Here is an 18,742-nt window from a genome sequence, read left to right as displayed (position 1 = left end):
GTTAATCCCAATATTTTACCATCGACAAACATCTTTATCATTTAAGATAACTACAATAAGTCTTTGTTAGTGTCACTTCATAATAACGCGCTGAATGAAACGTCTCTGTCCTCTGTAGGACTCTGTACTGGACAGACTGGAACCGAGAGGCTCCGAAGATCGAGAGTTCGTCGGTGGACGGTCAGAACCGCAGGGTGGTGGTGTCCGACGGGATCGGTTTACCCAACGCTCTCACATACGACTCTTCATCCGGACAAGTCTGCTGGGCTGACGCAGGTAAACGGGGCTGAAATCTCCTCTCATTGTCCCGCTGGCTGTCTATAATAATAATAATAATAATAGAGAACCCTCAAATAGATTTTTTATTTCTGCTGGTTTATTGAAAGTGGCCGATCTAATAGACCTTCAGACCTTAAAAATAATGTATAAAGCAAAGAATAGATCATTACCAGAACAGGAAGAGGACAACAGACTGAAGCTTGATTTTAAACATACATTTGCAAGGCTAAAAAGCTTAAAACAAATGTGTATTTCTGTTGCAGGTGTAAAACTACAGCAATCACAAAGCAAGGAACTGAAAAGTTGTACAAGTATATCTCAGTTAAAGAAAATGTTTAAAAAAGAAAAGATAAGCGCCTACAAAAAAGAAGAAGGAGAAAGAGAAAAGATAGATAGACTAGTGGTGTCCACTGCTATTTTGCTTGTTTGTTTTCTTGTTATTATTATATGTTTCATCATCTTTAATATTTTGAAATAGAGTATAATATTGGTGTTGATAGTAAGCCAATGCAATTATAACAATAGAGAGGGGCAGGTACTAAGTTTTTCTTCATCCTGCTCCTTTTCATTTATGTGTACATTATGTAAATATGTGCAACCATGTGTAGTATGTATACCATGAATGGAATAAATGAAAATGAAATGAAATGAAATCGTTTCTCTGCTCTTTATTCCAGGCACTAAGCGTTTGGAGTGCGTCTCCCCGGACGGCTCAGGTCGACGAGTGATCCACCCCACCCTCAACTACCCGTTCAGCATGGTTTACTACAGCAACCACTTCTACTACACAGACTGGAGGAGGTAGCCATCTTTTCTTTACTCTTCACTCATGACGGATCATGTGACGCTCAGTCTGGACCGTCCATCCTCACCCTCTCTCTCTCTCTCTCTCTCTTCTCTAGGGACGGTGTGATCGTCGTGAGCAAAGGCAGCAGCCAGTTCACCGACGAATACCTGCCTGACCAGCGCTCTCACCTGTACGGCATCGCCATAGCAGCCACCCACTGTCTACCAGGTGAGATATGTGTGCACAAACACTGCCCCTCTCACATTTTAAAGGGATTAACATTAACAAGGGTTCAACATTTTGGCAAATTGGCCCATTGCCATAATCCCTATAGTCATAGCAGTAGGTCCGTTACCTTTAATTGTCGATGCAAGCTGGTTTTAGAACGGTGGAGCAGAGCCGTGAGCCACACTATGAGATAATAACAGAACGTTACCAGACAGAGTTGTTTTAGAGGCAAATACAGAGACTGCTTGCTGAAAAACTGTCCCTGAACGCAACGCGCATCAGCGGTTTTGCACGAATTCACCTCTAAAACAACTCTGTGTGGTAACGTTGTGTTATCTCATAGCGTGGTGAATGTGCAGGTCACAACTTGTCCACCAGAGCGTTGTGGAGTTGTTGGATTGTGTATTTGATGAGTTTGATGAGGGGAAACCAAGAAATCCCATGAGCCTCCGTAGCGTAGCTCTGAGCAGCTCACGGCTCTGCTCCGCCGTTCTAAAAATAGCTTGCACCGACAATTAAAGGTAACGAACCTACTGCTATGACTAAAGGGATTATGGAAATGGGCCAATTTGCCAAAATGTTGAACTACCCCTTTAATAACCAGAGACACACACACACACACACACACACACACATACTATCACTCTCTTTCACTTGCACACTGTCATTCAGATGTGTTATTATGGCTCTGTATAATAACAGCCATGCTACCTCCCCTCTCTCTCTCTCATACACACACACATACACATATTTAAACACACACACACACACACTTTAAGGTGTTTCAGACAGTGAGCTCACTGGTGTGTGTGCAGTGATGTCATCACATCAGTCAGCTCCCACCAGATGTCACCTGAAGCCTGAAGGCTGCATCAGCGCAGAGACAGTGAAGGGTTAACTCAACCAGGGAGAGGAGGAGGATGATGTGTTCAAATGCGATAGAAAGACAGTAATTATGAGCTTCTCCAGCATGAAGGAGAGACGTCAGTTTAAGAATATTTACTGAGGTCATTTTGTTTAAAAAAAATCAATCAGACACAGATTCCTATTGATATCGTTGTGTTTCATGTCTCTAAAAACACGCCTTTAAATGTTTATTCCCCCTAAAATATTATCGAACCTAATAATAAACACATTGAGCCTCCCTCTCAAATGCTAAATCCACATCTGTACCATCTGTAAACCATGAGTGAACTCATTTAGATATCAACTTTGAGTTGTTTGCATCTAAGGTAAATAATTACCAATGATTGTGTAGATATTGTGTCATGTGAATCTCTGTGTCTGGAGGTTTGTGTTTCCTCATCCCGAACACAAAAGCGAGTGACGAGTGACGATCATAAAGCTCAATCAGAGACCAAAGAACAGCGATCACACAGCTGCGAGCGACCCTCTGCCTGTATTTTGTGTTTGCGTATTGTCATGTTTGATGTGTCGACGTCTTTTTCAAAGCCTCCTCTTACACAGCTGTAAAGTACAAAGTGGCCGTCTAAACACAGGATAATCCTTAAAGTGGCACCTTGGCAGATGTCGTCAAAGATGTACACATCTGCCGAGTGAGTTTGAAACCTGCTCGTCGTGACGGAGGAGCTATGTGCACGATTCAGTTTGTTCCTGTGACTCTGCTCACTTGTATGGCAAGCGGATTTAACATTTAAAAGCTAAGTTTGACTATCCGGAATTAACATTGTAGATATCAACGTCTTTCTGACTAGTCGTAATTACATTTTGAATAGTTGGATTTTTCGTTCAAGATATCTGTAATTCAGTTTTGCCTCGTCAAAAAGAACATTTCCGATATCCGCAACTACATTCTTCCTATCCACAATTGTCATTTCAGATATCCACAACTACGTTCTTCCTAGGACAAATGACGTCACTTTTGCCGTTCATGTGTATGGGGTTTGTCATTTCAGATATCTACAATTTAGTTGCAGATATCCGCTATGTGAATTACGGATATCTGTAACTGAATTACGACTATTCCTAATTCCAGTTTGAGATATCTACAACGTCATTTCGCCTAGTCAAAACTTAATTTAAGATATCTGAAAAGGGACATGTAGATATCTTTAATTGAGGGGAATTAAAGATATCTGTAATGACAAACCCCATACACATGAATGGCAAAAGTGACATAATTTGTCCTAGGAAGAACGTAGTTGTGGATATCTGAAATAACAATTGTGGATAGGAAGAATGTAGTTGTGGATATCGGAAATGTTCTTTTTGATGAGGCAAAACTTAATTACAGATATCTGCAACTCATATCCAGTCTGGCTTTTAAATGTTAAAATGGCTTGCCATACAGTTGGACTGTCTGTCACTACCAGTGTGAAGCCTCAGATGAAATAACAGCCGCTGTGCTTCAAAGATGTGGATGTGTGGTGTAATTCGGACCCTGATGACAGCTCTGAAACACACTTGTTAAGGGGTTTTGGGAGCTGCCTGTCAGAGGCTTAAAAGCTGTTATTGTTAAATACATGAACACAGATTCTCTCAGTTGCAAAGTGCAGGGCTTTGTTCAGGATAGGAGGCTCTGTTTGTTCTGTCATTAGGCTGCTCGTCTGCTCCAAAGCTTTCATCCCTGCCGCCCAGGCGGATTCACACAGGAAGAGAAGATCTTTTACCTTTTACATCTTCATTTCCACCCCATCTTTAAAACTTGAAGAGGAGGTAAAGAAAGAGAAGAAAAGTCAAATGTGTCAAAGTGATTAAAGAAAATGTGATTTCCGTGTCGCAGGGAGCCACTAACGACGGCGCGGCGGCCGCAGAGTCCAAAGGTGCTAAAAGTCTGAGGGTGGGGGAGGGGAGTGGGGGCAGGACCGGCCCAACACCCGTCCTCTCCGGCGTCCCTCAGAGGAGAGGACCATGAGCAGGAGGCAAGATGGCTTCCTGTGGCCAGACTGACCGTCGGAGCAGATTTACAGCCCCTCCACCACAGACCGGACCCCAGTATCTCACCTTAAAGATATAACCCCCTAAATAAATGTTTTGTAAATTTGTTTTATACCTCATTTTTAATTTGTTTTTTTTACTGTATTTTTGTATGCAAGTCTTCTGTTTTTTGTTTTTCTATTGATTAGCCAAAGAACAATGACATCAGATTTTATGAAATGTACGAGTTTGTGTTCAAGTGTTCGAGCCAAAGTTCTGTTGTGAAACTTCCCTTTTGTGGCCACAGTGGCTTTAAATCCAGTCCGTTACGAGTCTAATAGACACATGCTGAAGGAAAAGTTGGGAAATTAGTAGGTGGAAAGATTGTGAATAATACCGTTTCCCATACTTTCAGCTCAGATATGGATCTAAACTATGACAACAACGGAAGAAAAACGCATTGAAGAACCTGTATTTTCCATTTGCCTTCGTCCGATCACAGCAACTCTGCACTACTAATCTGATTCTCACACATGATGAAATGACATTACAGTTTGTTTTTTTTACTACTACTACTTTTCAAATCTTTATCTTTTTATAAGATGTGATATTTATAACAATAAAATGTGATTTGGTACTTGATGGATGCTTTGTGTTTATGTATCTGCGGTGGCTTCAAGGTGCAACAATCAATCTCCACACAGGAATCACAAGGAGCCAAACTCTCTTCTTCAGCTGTATTTATAGATTTGTCTCCAGTCAGTGTAAATCTTTCAAACTTCAAAATAACGTTCCCATCCATCTGCAAAAAAGTGGGTTTACACTGGAAACAGAAGACACAAATAAAAGTTGTCTGTTTGAAGCTTTGAGAAGTTTCTCAGCAGTTTCTACTGGGGGGAGAGTTTGTGGCGGCAAAACTCATATGTCCACCTCAAACAAAAGAAAAAAAAACTGGATTTTCTGTTCAAAAACTCAAATTAAAACTCCTGTGGTTCAGTCTCACTCTTCCTCACTCTTCACCCTGGCTCTCATCTGCCGACCTTGCCCAGCCGGTGGTCTGTCTTGGGGTCGGCGATGATGGCCTGAACGGCCACGATGGCCTCGTTGATCTTGGTCTGCAGCTCCCTCAGCTCCTCGATGTGCAGCAGGCGCAGGATCTGAGCTGCTTCGTTCAGAGTCGCGTCTGAGGAGAAGTGAGGAGGAGGAGTGCGTTTATTTTACTTACTCCATAGATGATTAAGTTTTATTGGATACATGTGGCCGTCGTCCACGCCGCTGATCTACCACCTCGTGTCAAAGTAACCAAACCAACCCCTTCACAATCCATTTGCACTTCCTGTACTTTTGATTTCAGGATGTTGAGCAGGCAGCACTCACCTCCAGTGTCGAAACCCAAGATGTGTTTGTCTAAAGCTACTGGAATGCCCTGCAGAAGAGAGAGGGAAGTATATATTATTATAAACAACTGGAGGAACATTTGTCTGTATAGAAATGTATAGATCTAAACATAAACAGTGTGTACCTCTCTGTTTTGGCTGGCTTTAGTGATGGCTTCAGGAGAAAGTCTCTCTTGGATCAGAATACGAATGGCCTGGTAGGTCCACATGAAAACACAGATTCATTTACACGACAGGTTTCCTCTAAATTCAGATTATAATCGAAAAGACTGATGCTTTCATTGTATTTATTTCCGTCTTACATCTTTACTCTTAACAGTTTAAGTTTGTTTTGCTGCACTGTAAACAAACCAGGACTGAGATCTTAAAGGTTTCAACTAATGGCCCTGATTAAAATGTATTATTTAAGTACATTTAATAGAGCAACATCTCTCACCTTGAGCATAACCAGGTAGTCGTCGTGCCGCTGAATTTTGAGGATGTTGGATAGAGCCGTCACTCCTGCTTTGAAATCTGGTGAGTTACCTAAAAACCAACAAACAAATAATGATTAAATGAGGATTTGACGATGACGATGATGATGATGATGACACTAGATAGGAAGTGAGGTGTGAGGAAATGCAGAGGAGCAGAGAGGCATCTGTGCTTACTGTCGAGGTTGATGAGCGGGTCGACTGCTTTGTCACTGTTACTGGAGGCTGCCAGCGGCTGACAGTCCTTGTACTTATCCACTGAGGACACACAGGGAAGATTATTCCTTGTATAATGTCTCCATCTACTGGTCTACATCTGTATTTCAGCACTGAGGTACAGATTTATACCTTATATGCCTTTGTCTCGTTATACCTTAAAGGGATAGTTCACCATTTTGGCAAATTGGCCCATTGCCATAATCGCTATAGTCATAGCAGTACGTTCGTTACCTTTAATTTATTTTCAGAACGGCGGAGAAGAGCCGTGAGCTGCTCAGAGCTACGCTACGGAACGGAGGCTCATGGGATTTCTTGGTTTCCCTCATCAAACTCATCAAATGCACAATCCAACAACTCCACAACGCTCTGGTGGACAAGTTGTGACCTGCACATTCACCACGCTATGAGATAATAACACAACGTTACCAGACAGAGTTGTTTTAGAGGTAAATTCATGCAAAACCACTGATGCGCATTGCCTTCAGGGACAGTTTTTCATCAAGCAGTCTCTGTATTTCCCTCTAAAACAACTCTGTCTGGTAACGTTGTGTTATTATCTCATAGCGTGGTGAATGTGCAGGTCACAACTTGTCCACCAGAGCGTTGTGGAGTTGTTGGATTGTGTATTTGATGAGTTTGATGAGAGAAACCAAGAAATCCCATGAGCCTCCGTAGCGTAGCTCTGAGCAGCTCACGGCTCTGCTCCGCCGTTCTAAAAACAGCTTGCACCGACAATTAAAGGTAACAAACCTACTGCTATGACTGTAGGGATTATGGCAATGGGCCAATTTGCCTAAATGTTGAACCATCCCTTTAAAATGAATGCATGTCTGTGAGCTTGTCAAACAAAGTGGGATCATTACATGATTACATTTTTCTCACCATTGTCTCCATATTCGTAGCGCACAGCCAGGCCCAGTAGCCAGTCCACAGCCTCCTGCCGCTCCTCGACTCCAAAGGGACAGTTGACGTCCTGCAGGTACTGCACAGGCACAAAAGGAAAAAACACAGGAGCTCCTATGTTTAAAACCAGTGCTACAAAAAAAACACACACCTCACAGTTCTCTAGTGGGAGATTCAAGGTGGTGTAATCTGTGGTGTCTGTCTGTCACCTTCTGGTAGGCTTTAGGCCACTCAGAGCTGGGGATGTTCCTCAGGTCTCCTCTGTCCTCGATCTTGTAGTGTCGGATCTTCTGGTCCTCCAGCCACACGATGCAGTTCCTGAACTGGGTGTCATCTGGAGGGAGAGAGGAGCACATCTGTATGTATGTAAACTCACATCAGCAGCCACATGTGCCTAAATGAACTAATCAGCTGTCTGAATATAAATGCGGTGCTGCAGGGCAACATGTCAGCTTTCAGTCTGCTGAATCATTTAGCTACGACAGGACCAAAATAGTTGACACTGCATCAGAGTGGACAGTATCACAGTTCACTGCTTTATCACTGTTAGATTGATATTTACAGGCCGGAAATCTAGGTCAGCATTTCCAAATTAAAACACCTTTCTCTAAAATGTTACACACTGTTTAATAGATTGCTAATTTCAAGGTAAAATGCAATAACTCGTTAGCTGGTTTAAATATTAAACATTATGCACACTTTGTTTACACATAAAGCTATGCCGAATTAAAGTATTATGTATTAAAAGTTTGTATTTATATTTACGTCATGGACAAATGAATACACTTCTGTTAGAAAAGACAAATCGTGAAAGTGGCATTTTGCTCCAACAGTTTGGCACCGGTTTGTCTGGACACGTTAGCTGCTCCACGTTACACCCACTTGGACCGATTTAACAGCTTTTAACGAGTTTCTTTCTTACCTTTGCAGTCAAATCCGATCGGGTTGTGATAATCTAGAGCTGTCAGTTTCCTCCGGAACATTTCACCGTGTGTTTTGAGTGTAAACGGAGGAAATCTGGAGCTAGCAGTTTGCTATATTTGCTGCTTCTGCTAGCACTCGGTGAGTGGCTCTGCGCATGCGCTACGTATCACTTCCTGTTTGGACTATCAAAATAAAACTTCACCCGACGACAAATCAATGAATGGCCATGTAAGTTGTAGTATAGCCTTAATTTTAACTGTCCCAAACAGCTGGTTTCTAACAATTTGCTACTCCCACTCATATTTAGTAAATACTACTGTGTTTTAGCTTCAAATGCTGGATTATATTTCACATTAATTCAATAAAGCATTCCTGCAGCACTAACTTCAAATGAGGAGCATCAAAACTCTACACGTTATAGAGGTTCAATCCTGACTATCTGATAAAATGGTGCATTTTTCCACAATACAACTGCAGTGATGATCAGACCTTTTAGATTCAGTAACATCATCATGTGTTATGTCACAAAGAGAGGAGAACAGACTTTGGAAAAAAAATGACAACTTTATTACACGTCACATTTTATAAAATGAGGCAAAAACCATCCAAGATGATGCAAAAGACAAAATTAAAACAGAATTAGGCGTGTTGCTTCATGTATGTGTTGGCATGTGTGTGATTCAGAATGGTCTCATGCGTTGACCGAGGGGCGGGGCTCTGTTAGGTGGCGTGATTGCTATGTCCAGGTAGTCTCCGATCTGAAAGCGCTGGGACTGCAACGTCATGGAGTCATCTGCACCCTTCCGGCCAGATACAGTGCTGCCGATGTCTTTCAACCTGGGTAAGATGTAGGGGACATGTTTTACAGTGAGTGCACACAAATTCAACAGCCATGAACCCAACTTTTGCCTTATTTGTGTGTAACCAACCTATATGTTTTCCCTCTGGGGTCAGGAAAGACTATGGCAAAGCTGAAGTGCGTTCCTTTCTTCCTGGCCTCTGGATACACCTCCTTCACCAGGCTGGTCAGCTCCTTCAGAGTGGCGTCCATCCTGAGACACAGAGGATGTAAGTCAAAGACGTCTACAACATTGACATCAAACAGTATCTCTACATCAATATACACTCAGCTGATTCATTCAAACAACAATAACCTCACCATGTGTATATCTGCAGTTCGCTGGAGGGAACGTTGCCACGAGCAAATTCATCCGGTCTGTGGTGTCGGCCACTGTTGGTGGTGAAAACTCTCAGCAGAAGAGGACAGGTCTGTGGAGTAAGTAAAAAAGAACAACAAAAAACATGTTTTAAATAGCATAATGACCTGATTAAGACGCAATAAATCAATCAAATGACATCAGATAGACATAAAATAAAAACTATTTTTTATTTGACCTGGTGCCCTCTAGTGGAGTCACTACAGCTCCGCATTTATATTGCCAACATACAGGTGATAATAACCTTTATTATAATAAAATGTAAAGTTGAAACTGATAAATAATCATGATAGTAACGAGATGAACATATCTGAATAATAATATTTATAGTATAAACGCAGTTATCAAACAACATGAGGGAACACGCAGCTTAACTGAGCTGATTATTGTAGACTGCAATATTTATTTACAATGGGTCTTAAAGTTACTTGAAAATGCACACAAACCCTAAAAATGAGCAAATGATTCATTCAACTGTAGAATTATAATTAACCTCTGCTCTGTTTCATTTCATAACGAATGAATATTTATTGAATGAATGTCACGTTAGCATTATTAGCACACCTCGGGGGCTAACCATAGAGGGGCTAACTTACTGTTCAGTTTATTAACTAACTCCATGAATTAACCACCACAAAATCCATCATTTTAACACTGCAGATATATTTTACAGCTGTTATATGCTGATATACTAATGTATTAATGTGTAACTGTGGAGCCTAAATGGCGATGCACCGTTAACTGTTAGCACTTCAGGCAGTTAGCATCCAGCTTTAGCTCAGAGCTAACGAGGTAAACAAACCGAACCGAGCTCTCACCTTTTCTCGGTCAATTGGCTTCTCCGGCTCTTTCTTAATTTCTTCCTGTGTGATGCGCGATTCGAGAGCCATTGTTATTTTTATTTTCTTTTGCACTTATAAATAAAATTCACAGCACGTCGTGGCTTTTTCGTCTTCTGCCTCCTCGCCTGGTTGTTTTATCGTTGCTGCAGCAGGAGGCAGCGGAAAAAAACCAAACCATTTCCGCTTCCGGTGTCTTTATGTATGAGTTCACTGTTTTACCGCCTCCTGCTGCTCCGATGTGTTATTGCATTGTTTTATATTATGGTTTCATGTCTAAAATGATTAGAAATTGAACCAACTATTGTTAATTCATTAATATATCCTGAATGATAATAGAAAAGATGCATAATAACACTTTTCTCGGTCTAGATTCACCATATATCCTCAGAAATATAGGCCTAATGAAACTATTTCATTTATTTATTTATTTTCATTTATTATAAGACAGGGACTATATATCAAATCTGCTGTGTAACTGGTGTTTGTTTATTAACACAGACATTACTGTGTCCCTTCGCTTTCTGGCCAAAATCTGGTTCACGGCTCTGATTATCACTGCAGTGCCCAATGAAGAGATTTATTTTTGTTTGAAAGGAACACTGCAGGTGATTAAACTATTTTGCTTGTTTTTATCTATGTAGCATTGATTGAGCGTCTGCAAGTTTCAGGAATCATCAGCACGTCTTTCATACAGTAGAGTCAGTGGCTGATCCAGGATCAGTCGGCCAAGTCCACCTACAGAACTGAGACCTGCTATTCGGTCACATGCTGCTCTCCCCCTCACTCATTACAGTGTGTGAGTGTAGTTTGTAACATATATGTGAGCGTTGTACAGTGTGTTTGTGTTTGTGTGAATGGTGTGTGTGTGTGTGTGTGTGTGTGTGTGTGTGTGTGTGTGTGTGTGTGTGTGTGTGTGTGCCTATCCTGACAGTGACCCCCTCTGTTCTCCTGCTGGCTGACTGACCAGGGATCAGGAGCAACTCAAACAATTGGCTCTATTTTACCTCTCTCTCTTTCTCCCTACTCATTCACTTTTGTGTGACCCCACGTCACCCCGCCACCACCGCCACCACCACCACCACCACCACCACCACCACCACCTCATCAGCATGGATGGCGCTTGATTTTTGTTTTTTTTGTTTTGTTTTTTTCAGCCCTGTGCTGACTGAGGGATCAAACAGTGGCTCTTTGAGCCTGGTGTTGACACTGATATCCATTCATTGATATGCATCAAGAATAAGAGTCACTGTTATTTCCCCTAATGACTCCATTAGAATCACTGACGCCCTCTGTCTCCGTCTCCGTCCCATGATGTTTTCTTGCCCTTCCAGATCATTGCTGCTCATTATGCAGGATCATGTTAAAAGCTGTGTTACACACAAAGCCTGCGATTCACCTCCAGTAGCTCTCGCTGTTACTAGAACCTAAATAAATACAATACAAATAAACTATTAGAAACTTCTAACTAAAGGACAACTCTCAAAAAAAGTGTCTTAATACTTTTTTTTTTTTTTTTTTACGATTGTCCTGGCATATTGACGTCTATAAAACTGTAAACCCCGACCCCGAGCAGAGCACCGCAGCTCATACAAGTGTCCTATAGAGACTGTGTTGCAGCCTCTTAAGCAACTTCCACTTCAGTTGTGTGAGTATCCACAGTTGTAAATGGAGGAAGTTGGTTTTTTGCTCCCACACTTTGACAAACAGTGGGAAATGCTCATTGGTCACGGACATTAGCAGCACACAGAGCCGCACTGTCCTCAGCCCGACTGCTGCCAAGTGATGGTTTGGCTCTGAGAAGTCTCTCTACCTGTGTCCAGTTACACACACACACACACACACACATCCCACACACACATTTACACACCGAGATGCAACTTTGTTCTTTCACTCCCCTGTGAGTACAAGAGATGCTGCTTTTTTCTCATTAAAGTACATTTTTTTGTAACATGAAACATCCGTATACTGTTAAATTAATGGTGGTTAACGGCTTCTTTCCCTCTGAAGCGGTGCTGCAGCCTGACGCCTTATTCTGAAAGTTCCTCACAGGAAGTCGTCCTCATTTTCTCAGGCTGACTCCAACATTTGGAGGCGCATCTTTTACTTCATGCAAACTAAGCAGGCGCTGCAAGTTTGTGTTGGGTTCAGTGCATTTGTCGGATCTCACTCTGTCACTTTGTATTTTCATTTTTATTTTGCAGGCAGTGATGTGACAGTGTTTGTTTTCATACTGGAAAGGACTATGTGGAATATTTTCCTGCAAGCAACCTGACTCTCCAGACAGGTAGGAAATTTATTTGTTTTGATTTTGGATTTTTCATCATCTTTATTATATTTGCAGCACTTTTTGCAACGTTTGACTCATGAAATCTGCTCTCAAATGAACTTACAGCACATTATACTGTCCTTGATCTTCTATCAGTATAATGCAGATCAATTAACTAATGAGTGAATCAGTCAGTCGGTGTGTGAATGGTGCGGCTCAGTGAGGACGGACTGTAGTAGTGTGGGTTTGTACAGTGTGTTCAGTGTGTTTTTGTTGAGTGGGCTCGGTTCAGTACAGTCCACAGTGGGCAGAGAGGTTCATCAGTTCACATGAATGCTGGCTCCGGGCCTTCTCTCCTCCTCCTCTCACTTTCATTCCTTTTCATCCTCTTCCTCTTTCAAACTTCTCTTTTGTCTTCGTCGTCGCCCGTCTCTGCTTTCATCTCCTGCCACGAATTTCCATCTGTGCCGCTGTCTGATGTGCAGCGAGAAGATCCTGCCACTGAAAGCACCAATGCAGACTGCAGCCACCGTCCCCCTCAGGAGAGACTTGAACCTGCAGCCTCCCAGTAAACAGACCGCCACCACCACTGCTGCTGCTGCTGCTGCTGCTGCTCTGACTTCTACACTTGTTGTTCCCATTCTCATTTCTCCGTTGTCTGTGTCCCCAGGATGTCTTGGCCTGCTCTGTACGCTCAGCTGGTGGGGGCCAACCGTCACTCCACCAGCCTGGGGAAAGTCTGGCTCTCCGTGCTCTTTATTTTCCGGGTCATGGTTCTGGTCGTGGCTGCTGAGAGCGTCTGGGGGGACGAGCAGTCCGACTTCACCTGCAACACACTGCAGGTAGGGCACAGCGATATCAGCGATGTCATTATCTTACATCATGCATTTATTATTCTAGTGCTAATTATTCTCAGTTCTTGCTACTAAACACATTAAAGTGTGATTACTACGCACTTTATTTTCTACACACAGTTACACACATCGCACATTTTTTACTTTGCACTAAAATCAACACTGCCAATTTGTTGTATATACTTTTGTAAATCACATTTCATAGTTTGTTCTTTATATTTTACTATTTTATTATGTATAGTTTGTTCTTTATATTCTTATACTATATGTTGTTATCGTCACTGTGTGTCTGTGTAATGCTGCTGCTGCACTGTAATTTCCCAGCTTGGGATCAATAAAGTCTGTCTGTCTATCTATCTATCTATCTATCTATCTATCTATCTATCTATCTATCTATCTATCTATCTATCTATCTATCTATCTATTATGTAATGTGTACGTTTGACATTTTTGCTGCTACAGTAAGCAGCTAATATGTTAGCAAATTCAAACCAATTATTGTTATTGAGTAACTAACAATAATGAATTACAGATGTGAGAGATTTATGTCAATTGTGATTTAAATCAGACTATTTTTCTATTTGCTTTTCAAACATGAATCAGTATATGTCCAGCACATGTGCAATAACATCTTACAGTAAACATGTGCAGTATTGCCTTGTGCAACATAAACAGTGTAGTTTATGTACTTATTTTTGCTTTTATACCCTCCTTGAATTTAAGGACCTTTTACTGTAACTCTTGTTTGTGAGAATGAACTCTTTGAAAGCAGCTGCACTGATGTGCTGCTTTTAGGGGTTAGGGTTTCCTTCTGATAAACACAGCTTGTGTCCAATAGGATTTTAGAAAAGAAAAAAAAAGAGCAGACCTGAAAGTAACAAGTACTTTTCAGCCTTCCTAGAAATTAACTTGAGTAAAAGTAAAAATATTTGTCTTGGAAATGTATTCAAGTAAGAATAATAAGTACCAAATGAATCTAAGTACAAATCCTCTGGATATATACTTAAGTACAGTACTCAAGTAAATTTACTCCGTTACTGTCCACCACTACATATATATTTATTAGCCACAACATTAGAGCGGGTAACGGTGAGAGTTCACTCTTTCTTCTCATCCTGTGTCTCTGTCCCTCTGTTTTTCAGCCTGGCTGTGAAAACGTCTGCTACGATCAGTTCTTTCCCGTCTCCCACATCCGCCTCTGGTGTCTTCAGCTCGTCTTTGTCTCCACGCCAACGCTCCTGGTGGCGATGTACGTGGGCTACAGGAACCACCTGGATAAGAAGAGGCTGCTGCAGGTGTTTGTACAGCTGCACACCGCCGCATCGCGCTGGGACTGACACCGTTGATCCTGTGATGTTCCACCATCCCCACATGTTGTTGTTGTGTCCTTTCTGTTGACCGTTTCTATATTGTGTCTCATTTCATCTCCTCGTGCTCTGTCCTCTCTTGTCTTGTCTTGTGTTGTGATTGTGCTCTCATGTTGTGTCATGTTTCTGTAATGTCATAGTTTGTCACATCTTTTCTGGTCGTGTCTTGTTTTGTTTCAGTCTTTTCCTTTCATGTCTCTTTGTTATTTTTGTAGTTGTGTCTTTTCTGGTCTTGCACTACAAAAACTCAAAATCTTTCCAAGAATATTTGTCTTATTTCTTGTCAAAATGTCTAATTTCTAGTCAAAACGAATCTCTTTTCACTTACAATAAGAATCATCACCTAAAAATGAACTTGTTTTTAGATCATTTTCATTTGTTTCAAACAAATTTTCACTTGGAATAAGTAGAAAAATCTGCCAGTGAAAGCAAGTTTTTTTGTGTTTGTAATAAGAAAGAAAAACTTGCTCCACTATCAGATTTTTCTACTTATTTCAAGTGAAAATCTGCTTGAAAGAAGTAAAAAGTGTCTAAAAACAAGCTGCTTTTTAATGTGATGAGTCTTATTTTAAGTATAAGTAGATTTGTTTTGACTAGAAATAAGACAAATATTCTTGGTAAGATTTTGAGTTTTTGCAGTGTGTCTTGTTGTATCTTGTCTTATCCTACTTGGACATGTCTTGTCTTGTCTTGTCTTGTGTTGTGTTTTATTTTTGTATCTTGTCGTCACCTTATGTCTTACCACAACATGCCATGTCTTTTATGTTGCAATGGTACATCCAGTGGTGGACAGTAACAGAGTAAATTTACTTGAGTACTGTACTTAAGTACATATCCAGAGGATTTGTACTTTACTTGAGTATTAGATTTCTTTGGTACTTATTACTCTTACTTGAATACATTTCCAAGACAAATATTTTTACTTTTACTCGAGTTAATTTCTAGGAAGGCTGAAAAGTACTCGTTACTTTCAGGTCTTTTTCTAAAATCCTATTGGACACAAGCTGTGTTTATCAGAAGGAAACCCTAACCCCTAAAAGCAGCACATCAGTGCAGCTGCTTTCAAAGAGTTCATTCTCATAAACAAGAGTTAAAAGCTCCTTACATTCATTTAGAAAAAATTATAGTAATTCATTGATGTGAAAAGGAATACATTTACTCTTACTCTTACTTTTACTTAAAGTAAATTTAAAAGCATGTACTTTTGGATACTTAACTACCTTTAAAAGCAAGTACTTTTTTACTCTTACTGGAGTAACATGTTGACTGAGCTACTTTTACTTGTAACGGAGTAAATTTTGACCAGTAGTATTTGTACTCTTACTCAAGTACTGGGGTCGAGTACTCTGTCCATCTCTGAGTACGTCTTATTGTGTCTTTTCTTCTCATGCCACGTCACGTCTTTCATGGTTATGTGTCTTTCTCTGACTTGACGTGTCCACCTGTGCGACAGGGATCTGGTCGATCTGCTTTTCTCAGCAGCAAAGGTCAGGAAGAAGAGCTGGAGACTCTGAAGAAGCGGAGACTCCCGATAGCCGGCGCCCTCTGGTGGACGTACGCCTGCAGCCTGGTGTTCAGGCTGCTGTTCGAGGGAGGCTTCATGTAAGATGCTCTCATTCCGGTTTCCTCACACTTCCTTGATTTAGTTGAGTTGAGTTGAGTTGAGTTGAGATTACTTTATTTATCCCATAGGGCAATTCTGTTTCTACAGCTGATCACCACACCACAATCACATACACAAGCATACATACAATTGAGGAGGAAAGTGCAAGACAGTGCAAAATTGAGATCAGGTAAGATAAAAGTACAAAAGTATAATAAATACATAAGTAGGGCAATATACATAAAAACACATTGTCAACAACAGTACTAAAACTACAGCTTCAAGCCAGCTGAGCATTCAACAAACTAATGGCAGAAGGCACAAAAGACCTAGAATAGCGATTGGTCCTCCTGAGAGGCTGATGTAACGTCCACCTGATGGCATCAAGATAAATTCACAGGATTATTAATGATGCATGCTGCCATTTGTGAGACTCGTCTTTACCAAAGGGAGTTCAACTCAGTACGTTGGGTGCCAGTAATTTTCGAGCAGACTTTCACAATGTTATTTAAACAGTTCCTGTCCTTCACTGCCAGACTGTTAAACCAGCAGATGAAAGAGAAAGTAAGGAGGCTGTCAATGTATGAAGAGTACACAGTACATAGAATAGAACTGGAGACCCCGAAGGAACTGATTCTCCGCAATAAATGAATCCTCTGTTGAGCCCTTTTGACTGAATCGGTGTTGATGTCAAATTTAAGCTGGGAGTCAAACAAAGTACCCAGGTATTTATATGATTCATCAATTTCTACATCTTCCCCATGAATCATGCTAACATTGGTGTTTACCTTGTGTTTCCTGAAATCAATAACCAATTCCTTAGTTTTTGAAACAGTAAGGTCAAGGAAACTGTTGTCACACCACTTAAAGGGATAGTAGCATTTTTTTAAAGTGGGGCTGTATGATCTACAAATAGCCCCTAAGTACTTTAATTGCAGTAGAAGACTCTCTGCACTCCTCCCGTTAGCAACGCCAGCCCATAGCCCTGCCCAGAGATTTACAACATACAGTGTTGTGAACAGACCCAAAGAAACGGCCTATTTTCGCAGCCTAAAAGAGGTTTTACCTGAAAAAAAAAACACACAGTTCCATTGTTCGCTATAATATAATTTTTTGTATGATCATACAACCCCACTTCAAAAAAAATGCTACTGTCCCTTTAATAACACACTCTCCTCCTGGTCTCTCCAGGTACGCCCTGTACGTGGTCTACGACGGCTTCCAGATGCCGCGTCTGGTGCAGTGCGACCAGTGGCCGTGTCCGAACCTGGTGGACTGCTTCATCTCACGACCCACTGAGAAAACCATCTTCACCGTTTTCATGGCAACCGCCTCATCCATCTGCATGGTCCTCAACATGGCCGAACTTGCATATCTCGTTGCTAAGGCTGTGACTAGGTAGAGGTATTAATCAGTCAGTCAGGTGATTAATCAGCTGATTAATTGATCAACTATCTACTCAATATTGTGTTAAATAAGTCAATCCAATGTGTCAATGAGTCTGATCAGCCAACTGTGGCTTGTCCTTTGTTTTTCACCATATAAAATCTTTACATCCACCTATACCTTCCTCTCTTCAGGGCTGTCAGCGGTCAGAGGGAGCGGAGGTCAAACAGCAAGTCCAGCAGCAGAGACAGGACGCAGAACAAGACAAACCAGAAGTTACTTGTCTCAACCTGATGAGCAGCAACAAGGTGGATGATACCTAAGAAAAGACACTGATCCAAAGACTTAAAACACTTAAAGGCTGCATATTTACAAGAGGAGCACACGTGGATGTGTGAATACAGCAGAAAGTGGACGTTTTCTATGATGCCTGAATGTAACATTTAACGGGTGGAGAGGATGTCAACAACTCCAGTGTGTTTATACACCATGCTGTTTTATGGATATATAAAGGGATTTCTAGTTAAACAAACAACATATTCTAATGTAATGGGGGAAATAGGCACATGTAGTGCATTTAAATTAATGGTGCTGTGGGGTTTAGGGCTTTCATGCCATCTATTGGGGAGCAAGGAAATAGCAACAGGACTCACTTAGCAGCTATACATACTGTACACACTACATCTACACCTACAGTCGGTTAATAACAATTCACTGAATGTCAATGCACTCACCATCATCCCTCACTTTACTTCCACAAATAAAGGCAACTTATATTAGTTCTGTGTGGGTGTAATGGGTTAATTAAAGATCAACACGGTTTTAATAATAGATAGATAGATAGATAGATAGATAGATAGATAGATAGATAGATAGATAGATAGATAGATAGATAGATAGATAGATAGATAGATAGATAGATAGATAGATAGATAGATAGATTGATTGATTGATTGATTGATTGATTGATTGATTGATTGATTGATTGATGTACTTTGCAGACATCTACATCTACTGGTGACCAACAGTAACTGGGTCATCAACAATTTAACAACTATAGAGATGTTTAATGTCGCCTCATAACAGGTATGGCAGTTTCTATCTATCTATCTATCTATCT

General features: G+C 41.0%; 4 protein-coding genes across 6 annotated transcripts in view; 2 read left to right on the top strand and 2 right to left on the bottom strand.

Annotated features, from left to right (window-relative positions):
- nid2a (nidogen 2a (osteonidogen)) overlaps positions 1-4,813 on the top strand; it is a 46,388-nt gene extending 41,575 nt beyond the window's left edge. For both annotated transcript variants that reach the window (XM_085795931.1, XM_085795939.1), the window contains 4 exons: positions 119-276; positions 957-1,080; positions 1,182-1,294; positions 4,038-4,813. In XM_085795931.1, the coding sequence (XP_085652057.1) occupies positions 119-276; positions 957-1,080; positions 1,182-1,294; positions 4,038-4,048 (406 nt within the window). In that variant the 3' untranslated portion in view covers positions 4,049-4,813. The remainder of the gene's footprint in view (positions 1-118; positions 277-956; positions 1,081-1,181; positions 1,295-4,037) is intronic.
- An 86-nt stretch (positions 4,814-4,899) lies between these two features.
- rtraf (RNA transcription, translation and transport factor) lies at positions 4,900-8,231 on the bottom strand. The gene is made up of 8 exons (XM_085795952.1): positions 8,086-8,231; positions 7,373-7,497; positions 7,143-7,242; positions 6,219-6,299; positions 6,005-6,093; positions 5,694-5,762; positions 5,549-5,597; positions 4,900-5,354 (listed from the first exon to the last, which is right to left on the bottom strand). Exons 1-8 carry the CDS (start codon positions 8,144-8,146, stop codon positions 5,200-5,202), a joined length of 729 nt encoding a protein of 242 aa, XP_085652078.1. The 5' UTR covers positions 8,147-8,231; the 3' UTR covers positions 4,900-5,199.
- Positions 8,232-8,631: 400 nt separating this feature from the next.
- sap18 (Sin3A associated protein 18) lies at positions 8,632-10,317 on the bottom strand. Its single transcript, XM_085795917.1, has 4 exons — positions 10,123-10,317; positions 9,247-9,356; positions 9,017-9,139; positions 8,632-8,924 (listed from the first exon to the last, which is right to left on the bottom strand). The coding sequence occupies exons 1-4, from the start codon at positions 10,192-10,194 to the stop codon at positions 8,768-8,770; spliced, it is 462 nt and encodes a 153-aa protein (XP_085652043.1). The 5' UTR covers positions 10,195-10,317; the 3' UTR covers positions 8,632-8,767.
- Positions 10,318-12,287: 1,970 nt separating this feature from the next.
- On the top strand, positions 12,288-18,401 carry LOC146990609 (gap junction beta-6 protein-like). 2 transcript variants are annotated; one of them, XM_085795880.1, is made up of 6 exons: positions 12,288-12,430; positions 13,083-13,254; positions 14,409-14,561; positions 16,087-16,235; positions 17,428-17,634; positions 17,817-18,401. In XM_085795880.1, exons 2-6 carry the CDS (start codon positions 13,084-13,086, stop codon positions 17,914-17,916), a joined length of 780 nt encoding a protein of 259 aa, XP_085652006.1. In that variant the 5' UTR covers positions 12,288-12,430; position 13,083; the 3' UTR covers positions 17,917-18,401. The 2 variants fall into 2 exon arrangements, with proteins under 2 accessions (XP_085652006.1, XP_085652015.1); XM_085795889.1 differs by having other exon boundaries at positions 12,289-12,430; positions 17,428-17,659.
- The last annotated feature ends 341 nt before the right edge of the window (positions 18,402-18,742 follow it).

This window comes from Trachurus japonicus, chromosome 2, assembly GCF_045865225.1.
Source record: "Trachurus japonicus isolate A0001 chromosome 2, Traja_1.0".
In the NCBI taxonomy this organism is placed as follows: Eukaryota; Metazoa; Chordata; class Actinopteri; order Carangiformes; family Carangidae; genus Trachurus; species Trachurus japonicus.
Note: the sequence above shows the minus strand (reverse complement) of the source record. Positions and strands in the feature narration are given on the sequence as shown.